Source organism: Microcebus murinus, chromosome 7 (assembly GCF_040939455.1).
Source record: "Microcebus murinus isolate Inina chromosome 7, M.murinus_Inina_mat1.0, whole genome shotgun sequence".
Classification (NCBI taxonomy): Eukaryota; Metazoa; Chordata; class Mammalia; order Primates; family Cheirogaleidae; genus Microcebus; species Microcebus murinus.
The window spans coordinates 88,494,476-88,522,446 of NC_134110.1; the positions used below are offsets into that span (position 1 = coordinate 88,494,476).

General features: G+C 33.6%; 1 protein-coding gene across 1 annotated transcript in view; it reads right to left on the reverse strand.

Annotated features, from left to right (window-relative positions):
* The window catches only part of C7H8orf34 (chromosome 7 C8orf34 homolog), a 349,392-nt gene that overhangs the window by 187,718 nt on the left and 133,703 nt on the right, over positions 1–27,971 (reverse strand). Inside the window, exons 6-7 of the mRNA XM_012739907.3 lie at positions 19,289–19,461; positions 11,988–12,154 (exon numbers count right to left, since the gene is read on the reverse strand). Of these exons, the coding sequence (XP_012595361.3) occupies positions 11,988–12,154; positions 19,289–19,461 (340 nt within the window). The remainder of the gene's footprint in view (positions 1–11,987; positions 12,155–19,288; positions 19,462–27,971) is intronic.

Genomic DNA, 27,971 nt, shown 5'->3' on the forward strand with positions numbered 1-27,971 from the left:
ATATACTGTTCCAATGGCCACTAAAGCTCTTTTCATTTTGTTTTAATTTTTCTTTAATTTTTGCTCTTCAGTTTGAATAATTTCTGTCGACCTATCTTCAAGTTCACTGACCTGTGCTTCTGTACTATAGAAGCTGTTAATCCTACATAGTGATTTTTAAAATTTTAGATATTGTACTTTTTGGTTTCAGACTTTCTTTGGATCTTTTTCTAGCTTCGATTTCTCTGCAGAGATTGTCCATCTGTTTATTCCTTGTGTTCTTTTCTTTTAAATGCATAAAACATGTAAAATTAAATGCTTTTTAAAGGTCTTTGTTAGCTAATTAAAATATCTGCACATAGTGGGGTCTGTTTCTATTGGTATTTTTTGTCTTGCTTTTGGGTCACACATTCCTGTTTCTTTGTATAACTAATAAGTAATGCTTTATTACACAGTAGACATTATGATTGATTCTTTGTAGGGAGGCCAGCTTAGGTTGTCTTCTCTAAAAGATGTTGAGTTTTGTTTTGTTAGGATTAAATTATTGGCAGATCCAGTTCACCTTCCTAGGTATGGTTTTATGCTTTAACTGGCTTTATTTCAATTTTTCCCTCATTTTTAGAAGTGCCTTTCAGTTCAGGGTGTCATGACTGCTCCTAATGTTTGACTTTTCCAAAGGCTCTTCTAAGTGCCCAAGAAATTAGGGGAGATTTATTCTCTCTGGCTGGACTGAAACTGTGTCCCAACTCAGTCTGGCCTCTCTTTTTCTATTCACTTCTCAGACACACAAGAACCACTCTCTCAGGTCCTGGGTAGTCTTGCTCTTGTAAAGGAAGCCCAGTTTTCAGCTAAGGACCCAAGGGGGACACCCCTGTTGACGTCTGTCCACACCTTCTCCTCAGCTTCCCTCTCTTGGTGTACAATTCCACATATACCAGCCACCTCGTCAGCCCTAAACTCGAATGTCTTCCTCCTTAGACCTGTGAGATCACCACTCTTCACTCTCCACTTGAGTTCCACCTCCATACAAGTTGGCCAGAGGATTGTCACCATGGGGAAAGCCAGGGGGAAACACAGGGCTCACCTAGTTTACTTCCCTACTCTCAAGACCCAAACACCTGTGCCGCCTTTTGTGCAGTGCCTAAAATATCGACTTCATATTTTGTCCAAGTTTATAATTGCTTAATGTGAGGGATAAGGCCAGTGATGACCAGTTACTCTGTTATGACTGGAAGCAGAAGCCCCTGATGTTGATTTCTAAATGTTGTTTACCATGAGAAAACTATATATATATTCATGTAAATATATACATATTAATATAAATGTGTATTTTAATGTGTAGGTGTTGCACAGTTAGTGCTTAATTGCTCAGGTTTAGGAATCCAACGCTTGAGTGCCAACTACGCATCCTGGGTAAATTTTGTTTTTCAAAGAGCTGTGTCTTTTTCTGTGGTGTGGGAATAATAATATTGCCTACCCCATTATATTTTTGTGAATGTTAAGTAAGGTACAAAAAACACTTAGCACACTGTACTGTATATTATAAATGCATACAGATGTTAGCTGTTCTATTTATGTTACATAGACAAACATTTAGAAAGAACGTCATTAAAACATCAACAGTAATTATTTCAGGGAAATATTTATTTATTTACTTTTACCTCTTATTTCCATTCTTTTTACATTGACTTATCTTTTAATAATTAAAAATAAATATTATTTTAAAGGAAATTTAACTCCCAGAAAATTTGATACTCAAAAGGCCCTGAAATTAGCCTATATTGACTTATAAGTGCTAATAGTGTTTCAGAAAAGCATCATTCTTTGTTCACATTTCTAAACTTTTTGCTTATAGGGAAGGTATTAAACAATGAAATCATGGTAATAGTATGCACATTTGAAAATCAAAGTGGTAGAGGGAATTAAAAATGTTAAGATCCTGAAGCCATTATATGATCAGTAATAACCATATATGGCTTTTTTTGCTTCACTTTTTTTTTTAAGTGAGAAGTTATTCAAACCCCTGGTTACTAAATAAAGTAATAATATAATTTAGAAAGTAAATAATAAACTTATAAATGTGTATATTATGATGACATTACCCTTTATGGTTAGAAACTGTGTAGTAAATGAAGATACCATTTCTAAAGCAATAACCATGTTTGTTTCTTGTCAGTAAAAGGAATAGCTTCATGTGCAAATAATCTAAACTTTATTGTAAAAGAAATATTACTTTTGTGAGACTTTGGATTATTTTTAATGTATGTGCTTAGGATTTTCTTTATCTCAGTTAACAGCTATTATGTTGGAGAACAACTCCTCTCACATTCTCAATTTTCCTTATCAAAATAGAGTTGCCTGGAGCTTGTTTGGTCCTTTTGTGTTCAGATTATATATGGGCAGAGAAATATTTCCTATCTTAAACTATTTTCTATAAAAGGTGTCTCTAACTCAGCCACCGAGATGTATCAAAATATTAGCAATGCTAATTGAGACAGTTTTAGATCATAAATGCCAAAAAGTCCATAAAGAGAAGATAAGAACATCAGAGTGTAACCTAGAAAAGAAAAGAATAGTTTCTTCCCTTTCATCTCTTGATATTTTTGCTTTTATCATTATATGTGGTTTCTCTGTATTATGAGAGGATAAAAGAATGCATTGTAATATAAAAAGTGTATATATAGCCTTTGGAAAATGTTTACTTCTTTGAACTAGTCTTGGAATGCTGCACATCCCATTCCCATTATAAATGGTGATTATGGGGCCAATAAAGTCTCTCTGTTTCTATAAGCCAAATACCATCTTCTCCATGCTACAGAAGGATCTGACAGTGCCCATGATTATAAATCAGGGAGACAGGTGACCTGGTAACAAAAACAAATATGTGTATATATAAAAGAAAATCAGACATATGTTGTCAGGTTTTGATACTTTAAAAAAAAGTTTGAATATTTCAAGTTTCTGAAAATAATTGGTTGAGTCAAATTATGAGAAAAATTTGAACATTAAAATGCTCTCTTATAATGGGTTTACTATCTCTCAATGGAATAGGCCAAGATTCTAACACATTAGGGAAAATTAAGGATCATGTGACATGATCTTTTCAGGAAGTTGTCTGTGATCTTTAAAAGAAAGGAAGAAATTAGAAGTAAGACTAAATATCAAGAAGAGAGTACTTGTGGAAATAATGTCTAAGTATGTAGAACATGTATAGATGAGACACTTGTGATAAAAGACTAAAACATTTAAACCCCACAGGCTAAATTTCTATGGGCTTACTTTCTCTTTTAAATGCACTAAGCTTCATGTGTTAGATGGAGACAGAGGTGAAATTAGTGTAAAAATAATATGAATTATAGTAACAAATATTTTTCCAGTACTAATTCCATATCAGATACACTGAGCACTTTCCATGCATTATTTTACTTAATTTCACAAAACTCTATAACTATCCTTATTGCTCCCATTTTTGTGATGATGGATTGATATTTGAAGGAAGAAAGTTACTGTCCTTAAATCATAGAATTAGGGGCAATGGTGAAACTTGAAACAAGGGCCATCTACAAAGCTCATGCTGCTGCTACTTCTAATACTGTGTCATACTGGCTTCCATACAGTTAATCTCATAAGGTTAATTTAAATTTTGTTTTACCATGTTAATAATACTCTACATTAAGTTTCTTGAAATATAGAGTCCCCAAACAAATGTGAGTAAATTAAAAGTAAATATAAAAGCACTTATTAGATGAAAAATAGCTAGTCTAACAAATCCCATTCTGGCAATTCTTGAAAAAGTAAGTTTTTTAAAAAATTATAATTGTATATAAAATTTTAAGTTTATTTTCTGATATAAGCAAATTCATCATATATTAACAGAAGATATTCAATTATATTTTGCAGAAAGAAACTAAAAAATTGAAGGACAAAATAAAATCACTAGATTTAATTTACTTCAATTAGAACACTGCCATATTTTTCCCACTGTGTTAGGGTTTTAAAATAATTTTAAAACTATTCAATATTATTACAGGATTTTCTCTTGGAAATTGTTGATATAAGACATTTGAAAAAGAAAATCATACTATTTTCATTCCAAAAGAAATTCACATATAGGAACAGTTTAACATTTGGGATTTTTAAAATGTGTTTATAAAATATATTTTAAAATCTTGAATAAAACTACTTCACAAAGCTATCATTTTTCAGATATTGAAAATAATTGGCAAGTTTTGTGACCACTCTTCTGTTAATATGTATTCAATATTTAACTTTAATAATCTTAAGATTTCTACTTTGAGATTATTAAATAAGTTGTCAGTGATATTATGAGGTATAAACATCTAAATAGGTTTTTATAGTTCTAAAATTAGTTTTAAACAATTCAGTAAGAAAAGTTTTAATACCCCTTTCATATCTATTGGCTTTGATGTTAAGATGCATATAATTACTGAATAAATTACACTTCTTTGTACATTTTTAACCAAGAAAAAAATACAATGAAGTTATGATTTTGCACCACTTTCAAGCAGCTCTTATTTGGAGCACAAAATTCAAATTCAAAATATATGTAAATCATCACCATGGCTAAACAAGTCATCTTGAAGTATAACATCACCATTTTATTAAGTATTTGAAATGGGTAAGTTTATTTCAAAAGCAACAAAACCCCAATAAGATATTACACTGCTTTTCAATTTGGTTAAGCTTTGTTTATACAATGAATTAATGTAAAACCATCAAAATTGTGCTGCTTCAAATATTTTCATATTTATCATATGAAATTATCATATAATTTGAAAGAGTTTTTAAAGCTTATAGATTTTTCAACACTTTTATGACTTTACACAGAAGCATATAAACATATAGCACAAATTTCTAATTTTTCTGTATCTTCTCCTTGCCTCTCCCTCCCATTCTTGCCCCAAGACCAACTTTGGCTACCAAAGATTCGTGTGTATGCAGAAAATATTTTTCTTTTCCTCCCAGAAATTATACATTTATAAGAAATAAAATCAAACACAGTGGAGTAATTTGCTCTACATCCTTAACCAAATCACCTAAATGTCTGCCCTTGCTTTAATATCCATGATAAAAAAGATGTAATATTGTGTATTGATATAAGCAATATTTTGGCTTGCAAATACATAGGTAGCTTTACCTCCTAACTATTCTATTTCACTGTGTTGTGGAAAACATCAATTCTTACTGTTAGTAGGCAATTTCCCAAAGCTCTAAAGAAAGTTGTTTTTTTTTTTTCTTTACCTATAACTATACAAAATGTATGTGGGTTAGAGGGTATAAATTTACTTGGAGAAAAAGTTTTATATTTGAATTCTAGTGTCTTTTTTCAAATATTACTTTCAGCCATGAAAAAAGGAAAAAAAATTAAAAGTATTTTTCAGAGAATATCACATTTTTATCTCCACAACATCCCTGTGGAGTAGGAGGGACATACGTTGTTACAGGACCTTGTTATTTATTAATTGTAACTCAGATGACAACATTAGCAAGAGACAGTTTAAGGGCTAGACCTCGGTCTTAGAGTGTTGGCCCTAAGAGCTTGATCTTATGCCATATATGCCACATCACATTGTGGCTCATGTCTTTGCAAAGTACTTAGTGAAGAGCTATAGTGTAAATATAAAAAAGCATATTGTTCTATATTATTGCTATGTGCCAAACAATTTATAACTTACTCAAAGTGACAAATATATATTAAACAACCCTACTCACAAATATATTGGAAACAGCTATCTCTCAAAGGAATTTTCACGCAGATATACAATTGAGATAAAGGGCAAATGTCAACAATTTGTTTATGGGTTTAGATTTTATTTTCAAACTATTGACTTCATTCTGCTATGTTGAGCTACTTTTACTATTAGAATTTTTTTCTTACAGGAAAAAGAAGAAACATTTGTTATTAAACACCATAAAAGTAAATCACATAGGATGACATATATATTTGGTGGCATGTAGGTTTATGCTTATTTAAGGGCAATTTCTACATATAAACCCTGGTTATCATTTGCCAATGTTTTGATATTTTGTTGAAAAGAAACAAAAATGAAGAATGAAGAGAATGGAGCACTGATACAATCCCAAACACAAAACAAGTAAATCTAGAAGGCAGTAAAGGGAACAATGAGTCACATTTAGCAAAAGCAAAGTAAAAGTCCTAAATAAAGCTTTAATATGATAATATGATAAAAATGGATCAGAAAGAAACCATTTTCTCAAGTATATGCTAGAATCATTTTAGAATGTATGTGATTTTCCTACTCTAAGTAGTTCATTTTTGAAGTGCTCCTGAAAAATACCTCAGAAAGGAAGACATAATAAGGTGATACAAACTGCACTAGCCATAGCTTGTTAATAAGACTTTTTATTGTTTCCAGGAGACACTTTAAAAGAGCTGTTTAACTCAGAACCTCTATTCCATGCTCTTTTTGTTGTAAACATTAGACTTTCTATTATTTTATTCCTCTTGCTGCAGGATATATTTTATCAAACAAAAAATTGAATATACCTAATAGATTAGGATTCTCATTGTACGTTATATAGATGTAACAAAGTCTCTCGAAAGATGGGAGGATGGCATTCCTGTTCAAAAATGTTAATTCATGGGCTTTATTCAAATTTAATGAACTAGAAATTGGGGGCAGAGGGCACTAGAATTTGCAATTAACCAAACTCTCCAGATGACTCTTAAGCAAATCGAATTTTAAAAACAGCTCTCTGTAGTCAATATTCCATGAAACATGTCTGTATTTGTTACAATTTGAACTCCTGGGAATGTGCAGATAGTCACTTTATAAGTGATAGATACACATTTGAGAAATTAATAAACCTATGAATGAATTAATGAACTAATTGAGAGCTGAGGCAAGACTCACAAAGATTTTGGTCTTATCTAAAGCCGTTCACTATATTCACCTTTCTCTCAAAGCCCAAAGAGGTCAAAGTAGTCAGAAAATATAAGACATTATTGCTTGTGTTGTATGTTAATATGAACTAGCACTGTTCACGTAACAGGTGCATGAAATCTGATACATGAAAGAATGTGTTTGAATGGATTTACTCAGATGTTGTCACTGCCATCTGGGAGGCAAGCACAGTGTTATTCAGCTTCACTCTGGCCACACTTCGACAGAGCTTACTTGGCATTTGTGCTGGCAGGGATGGCAGTGAAGCGAGCTGAAGTTAGAATTCCAAAAAAACAGGTGACAACCCTATAGCAGGGGCATTTCATACACCTCTGTTACAATCAAACACATGGCTTAACAGAAGAAAATATTATTTAGCAGGTGTAAGATATCTTCATGAATATTCATGAGGTCCTACTTTTTCTAATTGTACTAATTCACTTAGTGAACATTTAAAAATTTATGTGCAAATTTTCTATAATCTTTGGTTATTTGTGCTCATCAATTGCCAGTACAGTGTGTAATTACTGGAATTTTTTAGAATATTGTATATTTAAAGATGGGAACTACTAAATAGGAGGTGATATGAAAGATTAAAATCTCACAAATTTGAATATTTTAATCTCTAATATGCGCTAATTCTATATTAAAATTTTTGTATTATTGTGAATGTATTTATAAGTAGTATTTAAGGCAATCTTATAGCCAATATTGAAGGACCCATACATTTAATTTTTGAAAGTCCTCAGGTGTTTTATGAACCCTCTCTTTTATGAAGAAACTTCATCTTAACATGACAATTTTTCTGTTATGCTGATATTTCCAATGATCAAAAAAACCCACAAGGAAGAAAAAGTTTTTATGTATGGCCCCTTATGTTTAAACTATTTTATATACTCTAAATTATTAAAACATAGGTATATTGATAGCTAGGTAAATTTTTTAAAAACATTTAGAGCGCCCCCCCATCTTTTTTTTTTCTTTTAAATTTGACATTATTGATGATAGCATCCATTTCTCATCAGGTAAAATGCATGTTATTATTTTGCCAATATGGGTCCCTTCTGCTTTAAAAAGCCTCCAATTTAAGAAAACAGAACAGAGAGTGCATATTTACTTTATAAAGGTTGATCACAATGCAAAACAAAAATTTGCCACAGGAGTTTCTTAATGTAATGAGTCCTTCTAGGAAAGTAAGTTTTTATTTAACAAAATTTGGTAAGATACCATGTTATAGAAACTCAATTGACTACACTGAACAAAGAATACCAGTATAATTATACTTGTTCTTGATTACTCCTTTTTAAACAAATAAAATCTACTTGCAATCACCTTATTTGTTTTGGACAAAATAATTTTAGTTTTAATTTTTAATTTTTATATAATTATGAGCTAAAACCAAAAAAATATAAAGCATGATTAATGTTGTACACTTTTTTAGCATCTCTGGAATGTTGATTTTTTTTTTTTTTTTTTTTTTTTGAGACAGAGTCTCGCTTTGTTGCCCAGGCTAGAGTGAGTGCCGTGGTGTCAGCCTAGCTCACAGCAACCTCAAACTCCTGGGCTCAAGTAATCCTACTGCCTCAGTCTCCCAAGTAGCTGGGACTACAGGCATGCACTATCATGCCCGGCTAATTTTTTTTCCTATATATATGGCCAATTAATTTCTTTCTGTTTATAGTAGAGACGGGGGTCTCGGTCTTGCTCAAGCTGGTTTTGAACTTCTAACCTCGAGCAATCTCCCCACCTCAGCCTCCCAGAGTGCTGGAATTACAGGCATGAGCCATCGCGCCTGGCCTGGAATGTTGATTTTTAGATACTTGCCTAATCATTAATTCTTAGAAAGCCTAAAAAATGTTTTACAATATCCCATAGTAGACTGTATAAAAAAAAGTAGTTGTGTCTTTAAATAATTATGATAATATTTTTAAAGGAGTATAAATCATATAGAGAATAATCAAGCACATAATAGAAATTTGAGTTCAACAAGAGTAAGATTATGATAGATGTAATGTAATAAAAATGGGCTCACACAGCTGAAATATTAATATCTTTTAAACTAGTGAAGTTCCTCAAATTTTCTGTAAGAATTAACGGAGTAAAATATGCAGGAATTTTTTAAATCTCTTGTTCTACCATTGTAACTTGTCATTCCATTTTTGGGAATTATTTATTTAAATTTTTAAAAAAATATGTGAAGATTGTCTATAACATTTTATTCATTGTGGTCATTAATTTCCATCACAATTACTAAAATATTTGAGAATATCTTATATTTGACATTGAAAACTACTTAGTTTGAAGTGACTTGCCAAATATTTTATTCAATATCTTTTATAATTAGAATGCCAATTTCAGAGTACTTAAAGTTATTATATGTTAAAATTCTATAAGTTTGGATACTTTATTCTCTGATGAATATTAATTCCATATGAAGCTACTTTGCACTATGAATTTATAGGTACTATTTGAAGTAATCTTACAGAAAATGTTTAATCTACTTAAAAAAATCACAGGTGCTATACTATATTATTCTCATATGCCCAATATATTTTTTAAAACCCATAAATATACAACTAAACAACTGTGAAAAATTAAATATTAATCAGTATATATTAACAATGCTAGATTCCTTAATAAAACAAGAATCAATAGTTTTATTATCTTCTACTAGTTCAACTAACAGGGTTTTTTTTTTCCCACTTCAAATCAACCACTTTTCCTGAGCAATAATGCTTTTATATATTGCTAACTAATAATTATACATTTTGCTTATCACTTCACAAGGTTTACAGAGTGCTTCCCATGCATAATACATAATTTTTCAGCCAGGAATATGTTGGTATAGATAACAACAAGCTAAACTCCTAAAAACACATAAGCTATAGTAAACTCATTGTACAAAATGTTGATTCAAAAAGATTTTTAAATACCAGATGTCTCTATTGCATCTTACCATGATTCTACATAAATTCTATAAAATTTGATTTCATATAAATGTTCACGAACTTAGCATTTATATTTTCCTGAAATAGGCACAATCACATATGTTTTTCTGGAATCAGTTTCCAAAATAAGAAGTTGTACACGGCATCATTTTCAGAGATAGCCCAGTAGGCTTGGAACATTCCATGCTATTGCAGAAAAATCTCATAACCTAGAGACCAACCTTATCACACCACTAGCCACCTATGCTGAGATACATGGAATTACATAAAGAAAGTCCAAACCTTCAACTATCTCTCATTATTTAACTTGCTGAGACCACAGGCTAAAAGGTCTACATAGAAAGAATTAATGAGGACCAGTTACTAATTGCTCGTCATTAGGTAATCTACAAAAACCTAATCCTCTGGTCTTCAGCTTGGGAAACTAGAGACTTCAGAGCAGAACAGCTCTAGGGGAGTACCAGAGCTAAGTGAGACACCTGTGTCTGCTTAATGAATCCCTTGATCTCACTTGTCCCCTTCACTGTCACTGACAAAAGCAGAGGAACCATTTACAAGCACAGTCATAAGCACCATCGCAGAAGAGCCCATGTCTACATGAGCGAACCTACCACGACCACGCTCCACCCGCTGCGCTGACATGTGCTGGTCCTTCAGGACTAACCAGAGGAATCAGCTTCTCATATTCCGTCATCATTGTCCCTCACCTCTGCATGTTACCCCTACGTCTAACCGTGCACTTAATCCAGTTAGCACAGGTAGTGGATGCTGTTAGAATTGAGTATTTACTTTTGTATCTTGAACGCTAGAATGTAAAATTCCTGCAAACAGAGACCATGATTATTTTATTCTCATGTTGCCAGGACCAAGCCCAGTCCCTGGCACGTAGTAAGTGCTCAGAAAATGTTTGTTGAATGGAAGTTGAATAAGTTGCCACTGCCACATCTGACATAGCTGCCACATTAATGACTTGGAGGTGGGGAGATAAGATCTATTTGTTAAAAAAAAAAAAAAAAAGCCAAGAGCATGTAGTCAAAATGCCATGATACTGTCTCCTTAATGCTAGTATGAATGCAGTTTTTATATCATCAGAAAACATCTGTGAACCTACCATCACTGACTAAATAACACCTTTGTAGGTGCGTGCATGGGACATATACATTTATTATAATGACAGTATTTTACTGCCATAAACACTTAAAACCAAGAAGTCTGGTTTAGAAAAAAAATTTAGAAAATGGCTGTATTTTTCTGAGATTCCATATTCTATATGTGAAATGTGTTTAAAACTTCCAAATAATTACATGATTTATTCTCTTTCTGGTGAAAATACAACAGTATATTGTTACAGAGTATTTGCTTAACTAATTATTTATAATAGAATAATTTATATTACTGAATTAAAAACTCATTGGTTTATATGTGGGTCACTCTTTCCAAAATAAAATTTCATTTCCTTCTTTTGAAAAAAATAATTTTTCAAAGAGAGGTTCAATTTTAAAAATTTATGTAAACAGATTATTTCTGATGAAGCAAAAACATACATTCGCTTTGTTAAAAACTATATAATAAAAAGATATCCTACATATACAACACTAATAAGATTTTCATAAAAGAAATGGGCCTGAAAATGCTTTGAAATCTTTGTAACCTTTCCTATCGTTTATGAAAGACTTAAAAGATTAATTTACTATCTTCCCCTTCAAATTTTATTCTATTTTTTAAGTGTCCTTGGAATAATGGGGGGACATTTGGGGATAAGGGCTGAAATATGTACTTTAGGTATTTTTTTTATAGACAATAGATGTGGTCAAGATAATTATAATCAGAAAATTAAGCAGACCAGACTTGAATTTTTATCACAATTTCACACAGAATAAAGCTTAAGTAGAAGGTAAAGTGCTGCATACACAAAGCACAAAATACAGTCTAATCAATATTTCACACACTTTGGGTTATTTCAACTTAGTTCTTACAGGCAACTTCATGAAAGTCTAAGGTAAATAAAGTATGTCCTAAATGGTTTCTTTTTCCTAAGACAAAACTAATCAAAACTTTTAAAATCTCTTAATCGCTACACACATTTTTACATTGCCAGAGAAGAAAAAGAGAAATTATTAATTTTTAAAATTACCCAGCAATTCCATTGCATCATCTTCATTATCAATATCTTCCTCTGTTACAGATGGGGTGGGGCTGTGGACGGACTCAAAAGAATCTTGAGAGAGCATGGCCGCCAAGAGCTTCTTATGTTGCTGCTGCTGCTGTTTTAATCCTTTAGTCTTAGGCTCCATCTTTAAGCTGAAGAAATATTTAAATGTCAATTAGCTGTGATAAGTTACTTATACTTATATGTTTTCATATAAATATACTTGATGTTTTCATATAAACAGACAGTTACAGTTTTAAGGCAATTTTTTCCCCCTTAGGAATAAATAATAATTCTCAAAGCATTACTGTTTAAAAGCAGACATTTTATGTACATTCTGACAATGGCTTTTGCCTACTTACTATGGACTTAAATATATACAGAATGCTTAGAAGTTATATATTTCACGCAAAGATAATATATAATCTATCTTGAAAATGGTATTTTATACAAATAAGCATAAATCAAATGCTTATTTTTTATTCCTATAAAACATGATTATTTTGAAAAGGCCAACATATGATCAAACTATGTGTATTTATTTAAGAAAGCACTTCCAGGCTGGGTGCAGTGGCTACGCCTGTAATCCTAGCACTCTGGGAGGACGAGGCAGGCGGATTGCTCGAGGTCAGGAGTTCAAAACCAGCCTGAGCAAGAGCAAGACCCCATCTCTACTATAAATAGAAAGAAATTAACTGGCAACTAATATATATAGAAAAAATTAGCCGGGCATGGTGGCGCATGCCTGTAGTCCCAGCCACTCAGGAGACTGAGGCAGTAGGATTGCTTGAGCCCAGGACTTTGAGGTTGCCGTGAGCTAGGCTGATTCCACGGCACTCATTCTAGCCTGGGCAACAAAGCGAGACTCTGTCTCAAAAAAAAAAAAAAAAAAAAAAAAAAAAAAAAAAAAGAAAGCACTTCCACCCAAATGTAAACTTAGAATTTTTTCGAGGTCCACAGCTATTTTTCTAGAACCCTTGGGGCTGGATGTGCTCTGTTGCATAAGATCCATATTACATATGGAGGGTCTGGGGCCTCACCTTGTTATCAAATACATCAGTATTTCCACATTATGATGTATCAGTATTCCCATTGAGTGGGATAAATAAGGAATCTACAGTGTTCAGATCAGGTTTTGCTATCATGAGTTACGAAAACAATTTTGGTTCTCAGAGAGTTTTGAATTTCACAATTACAGATAAGGACTGTGAGGAACATATCTGAATAGAAAACCGAGAGACGGGATCCCAAACACTGCTGCAGGGTTAAGTCAGAGCAGGGCTGAGACCTGATGCTGGAATCTCAGAAGGCAGAGGTCATTTGAATGACACTGGGTGACATGGACAAGAGGTCATCCTGTGACACTGGTAGGGTGGTTTCAATAGGTGATGGGAATAAAATTCTATTTGGAAAAGATTGATACAGGAGAGGACAGTGAACACAGGGAACAAGTGTAAGGAGCTTCATTCTAAAGCGAATGAAAGGCGGCAGCAATAAGAGCTGGGGCCAGATGGGAATGACCATCAGGAGTAGAAGGGAACAGTGCAGGGAACAGAGGGAATTGATCAGCTTGCATAGGTGAGTGAGAATGAGAATCTAGTGCCCTGGAGGGGAGTGAGGGTGGCTCACCCACAGGCACGGGAGAGCCGCAGGGGGCCTGGGCACAGATAAGCCAAGTGGGAGGGAGCCTGTGGGGTTCTCTTCCTCACTGCAACTGTTTTCCTCTGTGAAATACGGAACAGGGCCAGCAGGTGAGAATAAGGATGGGGAAGAAGTGCTGGAGGTCAGAGAACAGAAGGAAAGACATGAAATAATCACTGAGGAGTGTGGACATGCCAGCAGATGAGGCAAAGCAGCAGCATCGTCGGCTGTGTGCCCCTGGAGCTTAGCAGTCATGGATTCAGTGGCAGTGGCCAGTGTGGCAATGCGTTCTTCTCCAGCCTATGTTGGATCAGCCACAGAATAAAGAATTAGACTTAAGCCAAGAGAGTAAAACAGGAAAAGAGGGACAAAAGAGTTTAGGGTATATCTAAGGACTGATTCCAACAATGGGCCATGGGCACAGCTGAATAAGTGGAAAAATGAAGAACAAGAGGGGTAAGGGACAATTTAGAAGAATTGTCCAAAATTGTCCAGAATTGAAAATTTGGCAGAATCAGCGCATTTGGGGTCCCAGTTAAGGTTGAGTACCAGAGGCAATGAACTAGAAAGACGGGAGGTGGCAGTCAGAGAGTGAATGCGTAAAATTGACATGATGGATTTGCAGATAATGGTAATGAGAAAGTCTAAGATATGGCAGAGGGAATGAGTGGGTATGGTAGGGTGGAATTCATGACCGGAGGCAAAGAGTAGGTAAAGAAAGTGAGAGGCCAAGATTGGGGAAGAATCACAGATGTTGACATTGATTTTACCAAGACAGGAGGGGTTTTGGGGAGAGTGACAGGAAGTCAGATGTTTGCATAATCAGGGAAGGGAAATGACTGGAGATGGGCAAATTATTGCTACAAGAAGATATGGAAAATTATCACAGTGGGAAAACACAAGATTCAGAACTGAGGATCCTCTTAAGGAGGAGAGGGCAAGATCTGTAAGCAGAAGAGGATCAAGAAGGACATCTCCCTCCTCTCCAGCCCCACAGCCTAAGGATCAGACAACCATTAAGAGAAAGTATGATCTTACTGCAGGGAGGCAGGGTGTTACTGCAGACAGTGGTGAATGAGATGAGGAAGGGGGATTGCAGTCTTTGTAAGAGCACCAGGGTCCTGGGCCCCCTCTTCTCCAGATTTGAACCTAAATCTTAATGATAACAGGATTCTGAGAACTCCTTTCACAAGAGAGATTGTACAGCAAAGCATTTAAGGGTACAGAATTTGGAGCAAGACAGTAGTAAGCTTAATCACTTAATAGCTATCCAATCTTAAGGCAGGGATGTAACCAGTCTGGGACTTAGTTTCCTTATTCCTGAAATAGGGAATAATAATGTTTTCATGAGGATAAAATAAGTTAAGCTACGTAAAGTACATAGAGGAGTCTCTAGATAGTAATTAACATCATAATGGGTTTAAAGAACACAAGGGGGCAACCTGGATAAACAAAATAAGAATTAATAAAATAAGAATTAATTTAAGTAGATGTACACATCTTTAAACTTGAGAGATACAAAAATCCAGGGAAACAGGAAGATGGGTAGTGAAATAGAAGAAGAAATAAACATACAGATATGGATGTGGTAGACGAGAAACAAATGGTAGATTATAAATGTGTAACTCCTACTCATCAGCCAACAATGACCAAAAACATTTCCTGAGAGCTGAAGCATGTGTTTTCTCTGGTCTCATAAAATACATGGTTTGGTCATGAAGATGGTACAGAGTTTGAAGACCTGGACACTGACCAAGTCCCAAATGTTGCCTGTATAATGGACATGAAGTCCACGGATGATTCATGCTATGTTTCATAAAATAATTATTTGAACTAGGATATGTATTTTCTACATAAATAAATTCTTAAATAAATAAAACAGAAATTGTGAACTTGTCAAAATGACTTCTGTCTGAAATAAATACACTATTTTGACTTTAAAAAGAAATTTGTGAGTCATGAGTTACAATTTTTATTTGTTTTAGAAATATTTAAGGTTTCTTGTGCTTTGATTCCTTTGGCAGACTAACTCTTAATTAATCAACATTCTTTATGCTTAAAATTTGCACATTAGAATATTTGTAAATTACTAATTTGATTTTATCTCTGCCATATGTATTACTTACTTTCTATCATATTCACAATAGCCAAAATCTGGCAATATTAGGGTTATTTCTTTGTTTTGGGACTTCTCATGTAAAAAAGTAGCCCCCCCCCGCCCCCGATCTATTTTCTTCCTTCTTTTTCTTATTTATTTTCCATCACATCACCCATCACTACTTTAATTTATGGCATATATTTTCATATTCCCTTGTTCATTGTTTGTCTCTTACTGTCAACAGAAAGTCTATGAAGATGGGGAACATTTCCAAGTTTTGTTCACTGATATATCAGGAGCAATTATGAGCTTTAATGGAAAGAAAACTGCTTAATGGGAAATAAATTTAGCTTTTATTTTAATGTTTAATATGCATTTCTAAATTGTATGACTTTCTATTCATTTTATGGCATATTTACAATCTAATAATAATGCTCACTTAACAAATAAAGCCAATTCACCAGATCTATAATACTTATGGAAACTATTCTTGTTTTAATAAAGTGGTTCAGCTTTAGAGGAATTTCATTAGGTTTTCAAGGCTCAATGAGCCTATTCTCAAATTCACATTACAATTTAACAAGTAATTTTAGGGAATCCATTACACAACTATGCAAAATCTAATTAAGATGGCCTAAAATAAGATTATATAGGCTTATTACACTCAATTTTTGTTTACATTTGTATTATAACTGTGGGATTATTTTTAATAATCCTAAATGTGCAATGAATGAATATGCTTTCCCATTGCATAGCCAGGCCAGCCTTAGCAACTGATACCAACAGGAGTAACTGACAATCACAGAAAGACTTCACTCATTCCCCAGCACATTCACCTCTCTTTTTTCTTGCTCAGATACTTTAATTTCTCTGTTAAGTCTGAACTCCTTTGAGAATCTAAGAAAGATGTGGCAGAAAAATGCAGGAAAATGACCATGTATACACATATATACAACATGTCCCACGCAATTTCAAGAGATTCACAAATCTCTTGAGGCCCATCCAGAAACCATTTAGGGAGCACAGACTGCATGTTAGTATCTCTTGTCTTTTTCTTTTAGTTTCTCCATATTACCCTCATGACAGCCTTTCTTTTAACCAGCACCCTTTAGGTGTCAGGTGTGCCTACCAAAGTCGTTGTTCTTCTTCATACAATGTTATATTTGGGGTACCTAAAAAATGTTCAGATAATGTACATCATTGAAAAAAAATATGTTCCAGGAAAAATTTGGGCTAAGTTTCTACCCATAGGAGTCTCAACGTTTATTATGCTATTTATTTAATTCTCTCTAATTTAATGCTAAAATTCCAGCCTATCATGTATCTATTATTTTGCATGAAAGAGGAAGTATTATAGTTATAGCCATTCAAATAAGACTTAAACAATAAACAACAAAAAAACCACTGAGATAGGAAAAGGGGCAAAAAATAAAGATAAGACAATTCTTGTTACCAAACTTTATCTAGCAGGTGTCTAGTGACAGCCTATACCTCGTTCACTCATGTAATAGATGTCAGTCAATAACAGCTATGTGCCAGCTCCAGTTGGGGAGTGGAAGCTGAAAAATGAATGAAGTCATGCTTGAAAATCAAGTTTTCTCTTTTAAGAGTGTAGAATATCATTTTATCTGTTAATGTTTGACTGCTAAATCATAGTGCAAGTTCATTACTATTTAAGGACAAAAGCTAATACCAGAGTTACACATTCTAGAGCCATTAATAAATTTCTCTCCCACTCTTTTGTATTCATCTAGACCACATCTAATGCTGTGTGAGTTATGGGTATAAATTCGGAAATCCTGTTTTGCATTAGAAGATGGGAAAAATACATTTTCTAACACAGTTTAGCACTACTCTCTAAACTCAATTCAGATATGCATGTATTCTTTCTGCTCTAAGGAGGCATCTGGGCAGAACTTTACCACTTTCTTCATGTCATAGAGTAATACCTCAACTCAATTTAAACATAGAGAAAAATAAAGCTGAAAACAACTTCTCAAACAATATTTGAGACAGATTTTCATGGACTGAAGTTTCTGGGCAAGGAAGTCAACTAGGATTGGAGAACGCATTCCCCTTTACTGAATATCCAGGGCTCACTGATGCCAGGAAGAAAACAGAAGCACTAACATTTGCTATAAATAAATAGCTTTGATTTTTATTATGACTAAAGTGAAAGAAAAATGAAAATTGACGTTTCTCTATTTTACATTTAAGAACTAAAGATCTACCAAAGCATAAAGATAAAGGCCTAGTGGGTTTCATAAGTCTGGTATAAAAAAATAAAATCACCCTGGTTGACAGGTGAAATTGATCTGGCATTTCACAAAAGAAGGTAAATGGATTTTTATAAAGGGTTTTCTTCTCCTTATACAAGGCACTTCAACTATTTAAATAATTTAAAAGTTATTTCTCATGGAAATAGAATCAATTTTCTATATACCTGAAGCACATTAATGTGTATTCTGAATTTCCTTCCCTCCGGCCATGTGATAAGTCAAAGCAAAGAACCCCTGAAAGCTATTACATTGTAGAAAATACAATTTTCTCCTTGAGAAAGACTAGCTACTGGTTGCTGTTAAATTTAACACAGAAAATACGAAGTTACTGTAGCTACACTATGCATAGCAAAAACTCTTCCCTGGTGGTCAGCTAGCAATGTTCACAGGAAATTTAAGCTCTTGTCACATTTCAATTCACGAGAATTTAAATCCATTTTCTCAATCTCGTGTACACCAGGCCTCCCATAGTGCTTTGACCCCAGATGCCTTGTAGAAGTTTTCATTTTTGTTTTAAGTTTTACTCATTGCAGTTGGTATTATCAAAAAAAAAAAAAGATTATTCTGAACATAGTTTTTCTAATAAATATGTTCCGGACCTTTCAACATCACTCCACTTCTACCAGAATATGGGCACTAAAGGCAAATTTCCTGTCACCATTTCGAGTACCAGGGGTCTGAGTAAAATGACAGTAATCTGGATTTTCAAATTCACAAATCAAAGTAATTTCAAAAACTAAACAAAAAAATGTAAATAATGATATTCAATCACAGTTATCAACTCTAAATTTAAATGGTTCTAAACCAAGGTTTCTGTCTATATATAGTTTGTACTAACTCTGCCTCCTGTAATCTGTTATACATTTAATAGTTTTATTGTCTCTGATGACTAACTGTATCTTTCTGATACAATCAAAGTCACTCCTCTCCAATTCTTAAAAGCCAAACGCTCTCTGCCCAGTATTATAGTAGGTCTTGACTGATAGCGTATGTCCTTGAAACTATTTCTCTATTTAGTTTTAGTACCAAAGAGATGGTGATCTCCTAAATGCGAAGAAAAAACTCAAAACCAAAACCCCAAAACAAGTCTAATAACATCTCAATTTTAAAACAGAGCAAATATTTTTTTTTTATCCTATGTGGAGTCTAACATAATTTTCTACTTAAAATTATTAGAAGGGATTTCATCAAAATCATGCACTTGGGATTTTTCTCCCTTTATCTTTAATGACTGATAACATAGAATCTTAGCAGACAGCTCGTCTCACCTTCCTGCAGGGCTAGAGCCACTGTCTTCGCTTTCCCATTGGTCATTTTTACTTCTTGGAACTGGGGGCTGTAGCATCTCAGCGGCTAGTGGATCAGCATCATTTTCTTCTCTACCAATCCATTCTCCAATCACACGGGGCCTCAGAAGAGAAGAATTAAAAGCCACTGTTTCCTGAAGAGAAGAAAAGAATGTGCTGCCTTAGATTGCTTTTTCCTGTTAACAGAAACAACAGGGAAATAATCTTGTCTAGAGTTTTGACTGACTAACTCAAACCAAAAATGCTCCTTTTCTCTTTCTGAATCGATGTGCAACTTCAGTTCTCTCCATCTCTACTAGATGACTTGTTCTAAGCGATTTATGCTAATTCCTGAAGTCTCACTGTGCTAAAGGATCCAGGAGTGAAATCTAGGATTTGCATTTGGATTTGGATTTGGATTTGGAAGGCTCCATATGTGTTCTCAGGAGGGAAGCTTAGGACAAGCACAAGTGGCAGAAAGAAGAGTGTGTTATAGGGCCCACTTAAGGAAAGAGCTTGGTGTCTTCACTGCTGGGAAATGGTAAATAATTTCTCAGGTGGAAACTAGGTTGGGGTCAGAGGCCTGGGGCAAGAGGAGGTAGGGCTGGAAGGGTGCATGAGTTTCAAACTGTGAAGCATTTTGGAGTTTTAAGAATCCAGGAGTTCAAAGTAGGGCAATATGAATAAAAGGTACATTATGCTAATTTAACAAATATTAAAGTAATCTCTTTTCGTAGACTTGGATATGATACAGCTATTAAAATGATATTGTAGGAAAATATTGAATTAATATAATTGTTAAGAATATTTTAAGTGAAAAAAGGGCAAGTTAAAAAGCAGTACCTACAGTATGATCTAATTTTTGTTTAACAAATTGATTTGGATGTATATTCATTACTCACTCGCTAATTCATTTATTCATTTTCTAAAATCTAATAAGACATACTATGTGCAAAGAACTGCTTGAGGAAAACAATGGTGAATAAGGTCAAAATTTAATAGTGGTTTTAAATGAATGGAGGGACTGCAGATAATTTTAATTTCTTCCTTTGGCATTTCAATGCCTTTTTAATAATCTATGGTAAATATATACTTGTAATAAAAAAAATGTATCTTTAAAATATCTTCATCTGACAAATACAGGCCTTGTTTAAATTATGTTTAGTGAAAACTTTTAGTATTATAAGAATCTTGAACAATTCCTTAAAAACTCAGACCTAGTGTTCTGAGTCTTTACAATTCACAAAAATATTATACAAATCCAATACAGAATATAATACAAATATTACAAAATATGCAGTTTAACATGTGCTTAACATACAAATACAATGCATAAAATAGGATTTAGGGAATATTTTATTTTTGTTTGTTTGTTTTTTGTTTTGTTTTGTTTTGTTTTTTGAGATAGAGTCTCACTCTGTTGCCTGGGCTAGAGTGCCATGGCATCAGCCTAGCTCACTGCAACCTCAAACTGGGCTCCTGGGCTCAAGAGATCCTCCTGCCTCAGCCTCCCGAGTAGCTGGGACTACAGGCATGCACCACCAAGCCCGGGTAGTTTTTTTCTGTATGTTTTCAGTTGTCCAGTCAATTTCTTTCTATTTTTAGTAGAGATGGAGTCTCGCTCTTGCTCAGGCTGATCTTGAACTCCTGACCTTGAGCCATCCTGCTGCCTCGGCCTCCCAGAGTGCTAGACTTACAGGTGTGAGCCACCGCGCCTGGCCGATGTTATATTTTATAAGCGTTTCTCCAAGTGACAGTTAGTGATAGAAAGTAGTGAGATATATTAATATTGATCTATCCTATATGAAATATAGCAGATAAAGTTCAGAAACAGTCTTTGTAATAACTTAGCAACTAATCTGAACTGTCTGTACTTATGCCGCCAATATCAGGAAACCAAAGCACTACAATGGATTTCAGCTGTGAAATTGAGCAATAAAATTAATGTTTTAAAATAACTGGAAAGATATATTCATCTGTCGTAATTTAACATTATTTGAAGTACAAGAATTAATTTTAACAATATAGTTAATTTTTAAATCTATTTTTACTTTTAAAAGGAAATGAAGATGAAGATGTTTCAAAAATTTTTTAAAAAAATCTATGAACATATTTATAGCTTTGTAATCCTCTTCAGCCTGTGAGACCTTGAAATGTTACTTATTTTCTGAATTTCATTTTCTCCAACAGTGAAACGGGTATGATAAGATTTATAAAACTTACTGTATCAAAAAATTTGTGGGTAATGTAGTTAAACCATAAAATTCTGTACATATGCTAGATATAATCATTTAAGAATGTGGACTGTTTTCCAGCCATTTCTATATATTTGATACATTACTGCTGGAATGGGCAGGCTGGGTAGGAATAGATGCTTGGTGGTCAAGATGGGCAGAGTAACAGAACAGGGAACTGACAGTGCAGGTTTTCATCCTATAAAGTTTTATTTTATGAATAATATATTTAAAAGGTTGAGTAATTCAATGTTAACTCATTTACATATGGGGCAGAATTGAGCTTAGAGATTTGTCTTTACTATAGGCTCAAAGTAAATAAGAGTTGGAACAAATACATTGACCACTAGAACAACAGAAATAAATGGGTTTAGAACTGTAAACAAAAAATGAAATAGGTTTTCGAGTTGGGTATGATCAAAAAGTTGAGAACTGCAGATTATCAGAAACAACCCCTTGGTTGCTTACTGGGAAATTAAATGAAATGATAGATGCCACTGCTGTCGGAAAGCAGAGCACAGAAAGAGGATAAACGGTGTGATATTCAGGATGTTTAACTCCAGCTGGCAGCACAAACTTAGTGAGAAATAGCTGACATCAAAGCAATACAAAGAGTTGCAAACAGGGTCCAGGAGTTAGGAAGTGAATATTTCACAGATGAAAAAACAGGTCTCTACTATTTTTCTTTTTCTGAATGTGCAAAACTCGTTATATACCTACCATCCTCGTGTTGATGAAATGATAGAAGCAAAGAGTACTTTCTCTTTTTAAAAATGTCCTATCTCTGGAAATTCCCAAATATGCACAAATAATAGGTTAAAATAGCAGATTTTTTTGCATATTATTTATATTTGATTAAGCTAAGTAAACACCTTTCCATGTATTTTTATGAAAGGATTGCCATGAAGAAAGTTGTTCTTAACACTACATAAAACATATCACAAACATTACTGCATGGCAAAATAAATTTATAGATGCAAATAAATAAAAAATGTTTTTGAAAATATTTTAAATACATAGGTAAAGAAATCATTTAAACTTCCAGGGAGAAACGTTATAAATCCTAATGATTCTTTAATAATGTTAAAAATACACATTCCTTTGCCCTTTCAAGGTTAGAGGTCCCTAAATGTTGAAGTTCTTATGCTCAAATTTAATAAGAAAAGCATCCCCAGTCAAAAATTTTCCCAAAGATCACAATTTTTGTAGCAGAGCCTATCAGCAAGAGGCTCACCTATCCAAGAAGTCACTACTGATGATCAATTTGAAATAATGAAATATTTCTTATATACTCTTAAGTTTTGATATATCACTTCACAAAAGGAAATTTTTGGAACACAAAATTCTGCTACAAAAACACAGTAGATATTTGGACTTGACAGTAAACATCCTTAAACTATACACACATTAAACCTGAATTAGAGATTAAATAAGGTAATGTAAACAGACAGTTAAAAGCTCTTTTCCCCTTAGCCTCTGTTATTTTTAGTAATTAGTATGAACTGATTCACGCTTAGTACAATTAGTGTGTACTAGGAAGTATTCAAAGAATTTTGTTTTAGTCTTTAATGATATTTACTTATCAGCTCACATTCTTATCAAAAACTTTGTGTCACCTACAATGAAAAACCTGTAACAATTTGTATATTATTACTCAACATCTTAAAACTGTAATATGAATAATATAAAGGGATAAAATTGCTTTTATTTTATTCAGAACATACTGATGAGGTGCTTGTGGCTCTCAACTTTCATTACTAAGTTTCAACTTTGCAGATACTTTTCACAATATCATTTATAAATGGAGTGCAAGGACATTAGATAGTTTGGGTTTATACTGCTTTAAAATGATAACTTTGCAAAGTTTACCTGAAAAAATAGACCAATCTTGTTGATTTGTATCTACCCACATTTATGTGGTGAAGATGAGAAATTATCCTGTGTGTCTCATAGCACGTAATTTATACAAAGTAGCTGAAGAAAGAAGGAAAAGGGGAGGGTTGTAGGCAAAGAGGTAAAAGACCAACATTAAAATGAATCAGTGAGGTCAGGTCTCAAAACTCAGAACCTATGCCTTTTGTACTTTGTTTAGAAAGGCCTCTCAAAGATTTAAACTACTTTTTAAAAAATTGTATGAGAGAAAAAAAATTGTATATATTTAAGTGGCACAAAGTGATGTTTTGATATACATATACATTGTAAAATGATTATAAGCTAGCTAATTAAAAGAACTGAACTACTTTTTATCATGTACACCTAGTATATCATACATGTGTACAGCATTCAATTGTTCCAGTGCTAACTTTCTCATTCTAACTTACATCCATTTCATTTCCCTCTGTTTACTTTGTTTGCTGGCTCCCATACTCCCTTCCTTAAAATTATTTCCTCTTATAAAATTTCACTCCCCTGTCTGGTGAACTTCTACTTTCTTGTATACTTCTTGTTTTGTTTCTGCCTGGTCCAAAATTCCACAACTCCAACCATTTGGATAATTATTATGCTGCTGGATGAATATAAGACCCATAGTAGGATATTTTTATGGATTACAGAAGGCTAGTTGGGATGTCCTATGGACTAGATAAGCAAATTCTATTGTATTTTAATAATTGTAAGAATTTCTGTATTACTATTTCCACTCATATTATAGATTAAATATCCTGAAAACACTCCTTCTTCAAAATATTCAATATTGCTAGATGAAATGGAACAAGAAATCATTTAAATGCAAAGCTGTGAAAAAGGAGCTTGTGGGGAAAGATAGGAAATCATCAGAAGAGAAAGTCTAAGTCTAGGCTAGAAAGTGGGAGGGAGCACATGCAAACAGCTCCTGTTGCATTTGGACGGATCCTTGGTAGCCTAGACCTTTGGCTTTAATGATCAAGCCCTTGGTGTATGCAGGGGTGAAAGTACAAAAATAAAATATTACTACAAACTGTTGGCTGGAGTCTAAATCAATATGACAACCTCTTTAGAGACAAATTCTACATTACCTAATGATAAAGTTAAAAATGCACTAATCCATATCACATGACATATTGCCAAGAAAGTCATCTGCTAATTTTGTACATGAGAGAAATGATTGTTTATGCAGAAAAAGAGATGTGTACATCAGTGTCTAAAGCATAATTTTTCATAAGAGCCAATTGCATAAAAATGTATTCAGTAAGATACCATTTATATAAAGTTTAAAACCATTTGTGGCCGGGCGCTGTGGCTCACGCCTGTAATCCTAGCTCTTGGGAGGCCGAGGCGGGCGGATTGCTCAAGGTCAGGAGTTCAAAACCAGCCTGAGCAAGAGCGAGACCCCGTCTCTACTATAAATAGAAAGAAATTAATTGGCCAACTGATATATATAAAAAATTAGCCGATCCTAACAGGCCACGGAGCAAAAAAATGAAAAAAAAAATAAATTAAAAAAAAAAAAATTAGCCAGGCATGGTGGCGCATGCCTGTAGTCCCAGCTACTCAGGAGGCTGAGGCAGGAGGATCGCTTGAGCCCAGGAGTTTGAGGTTGCTGTGAGCTAGGCTGACGCCACGGCACTCACTCTAGCCTGGACAACAAAGTGAGACTCTGTCTCAAAAAAAAAAAAAACAAAAACAAACAAAAAAAACCATTTGTGAAACAAGGCAATATATGCATAGGAAAGGGGGTGTGTGTGTTTGTGTGGTATAATAACAAAAAATACACAGGGATAAAGTTAAAATTCAGGTTAAGGATGGACTTGGCTATTATCTGGTAGAGTTACACAGGCTTTCAGCTACATCAATGAGTTATTTTTCACCTACATGGTAGATATCTAAGTGTTCATTGTATTATTCTTTATGTATCTTCATGCATGCCATATTCATAAGAATTTTTAAAAGTGAAAAAAATATTTGCTTGATTAATTCAAGTCCAATTAGTTGTAATTTTTTCTTTTGGTTCATATATATTTTCATTCCTCAGTTAACTTTAACACCTTTCTCCCTTGTGATTCTCAGCTGGTTATGTTGCTTAATATTTCAATGAGAAAATGAAAGCAATCAGAAGAGAATTTGTTCATCTTCTCATCACCAGCCCACCAGCATACTAGCATTCTTGCCTATAGTTACGACAAATGAACTGTCAATTCATCTTTTCTTCATATGGAAAGTACTCAATAAACACTTGTTGAGTGAATGAAAAAAATGACATAAAATTTAGGTAATAAATGATTCAATATTCAATAATGCATTACCAACATCATTAGTGCTTAGAGAAAGTCAAAACCGCAATGAAATACCTCTTCCCACCCACAAGGATGGCTGTGATTTCAAAGACATATAATAACAAGTGATGGCAAAGATATACAGAAATTGGAACCCTCACACTTGCTGGTATGAATGTAAAATGGTGTAGCCAGTGGGAAAAACAATATAGCAGTTCCTCAAAAATGTAAATTTAGAGTTACCATATGACCTAGCATTTCTATTCCTACGTATACACCCAGAAGAAATGAAGACACATGTCCATAAAAAACTTTGTATGCAAAAATTCATAGAAAGATTATTTATAATAGCTGAAAAGCAGAAACTATTCAAATGTCCATCAACTTATGAATGAATAAAGAAAATGCAGCATAGCCATACAATGGAATATTATTCAGAAATAAAAAGAAATGAAGTACTGATACAAACTACAACATGGATGAACCTTGGAAACATGCTAAGTGAAGAAGATAGTGACAAAAGGTCACCTACTGTATAATTGCATTCATGTGAAATTTCTAGAATAGGCAAATCTATAGAGACAGAAAGTAGATTAGTGGTTGCCAGGGGCTGAGGGATTAGAGGGACTGGGGTCTATCTGCTAATGGGTACACAGTTTCTTTGGGGAATGATGACAATGTTCTAAATTTAGGTGGTGATGATGATTGCACAACTCTGTGAATATACTAAAAACCACTAAATGGTGTACTTTAAAGAGGAGTATTTTATGATATGTGAATTGTGTCTCAATAAAGCTATTAACATAATACATTAAATCTAGTTTCAGATTTTCCCTTTTGTGGTTGAGTACAGTAAATGGATTTGGAGTGACACAGATGAAAGATCAGAACCCAGGACAGGAGTATTTATTCCAGGTCTACCAAGTACTAGTTTTGAGATCTTAAGCAAATTCTTTAATCATTCTAGTGTCAGTTTCCTTATATGTAAAGCAGAAAAAGCATAACCACTTCATTAGACCGTTTTGAGAACTAAACCCAACAGCACATCAAAAAGCACCTGGCACACTTTCTAGGTCTAAAAGTTTCCCTTCTCCTCTTTTTCCCTATTTTCTGTACCCTCCTACCCAAATCTAAAACCGTTTACTCTTTATTAGAAAAATTTTCATACTAATACAAAAGTAGAAAGAAAAAGAAAATAAACTCCTTTGTACCCACACACATTTCCACCAGCTATCAACTCGGGCAAACTCATCTCATCTTTATCTCCCCCACATCCCTTCACACTTCCCCTTCCCTGCCCAGATTATGCCAAAGCAAATCTCATCATATCATATCATTTGTAAATATTCCAGAATGTACTTCTAAAAAGAGAACATTATTTGGTAAATAAATATAATAGCTTTACCATAAATAATAATAAGTTAACAATACTTTAATATCAACAAATAGCTACTTAGTTTTCCAATGTCCCTGGTTATCTCAGGGACATTATCTCTGCATGAGGTAGGCTCTAAGCAAGACTCTGTATGTTGTAACTGACTGAGTCTTTTATATTTGTTTTAATCTATAGATTCACTTTGTTTCATTTTTCTGCTATATTTTTTGTTAAGAAAACACAATTTTTTGAGGTTTTCGTGTTGTAAACAGTTTTCCAGTCTTTATTTTCCCTTTGCATCCCTGTGATGTGGTTAGAAATCTTCCTCTGCCCCTTGTAATTTCTGTAAATTAGTAGTTAGATCTGGATTAAAGTTTTTTGGTTGTTTTTGTTTTTGCCAATACTACTTAAGAGAGAATGGTTATAGTTTCATCTGGAGGCACATAATGTCCCATTGACTCTTCAGTGATATTGGCAGCATTAATAATTACACTTAGATTCATTAATTTTCTAACAATTGCCAAATGGTGATTGTCTAGTTTTATGTTTCCATATTCATGTATTTTACTGGAATATTTTTGTAAGGAGAAATATCCTGTCACCAAATATTTGGTTACCCTGAATGAAGTACAATTGTATAGGAAAAGTAGATGAAATGTTTGATTCTTTTCCTTTACTTTTACCAGTTTTTAAAAATAATAACTGATTCCTTATCCTCCAAAGAGTAATAATGAAAGGTTTTTTTGGATGAACATGCGGATTTAAAAATATTTGATATAACTCACTGTGTTGCACTTATTATTTTTATTCATGTTTCAATTTCCCAGCTCTTTCCAGTGGGAGACTATTTAAGTTGGCTCCCAAGT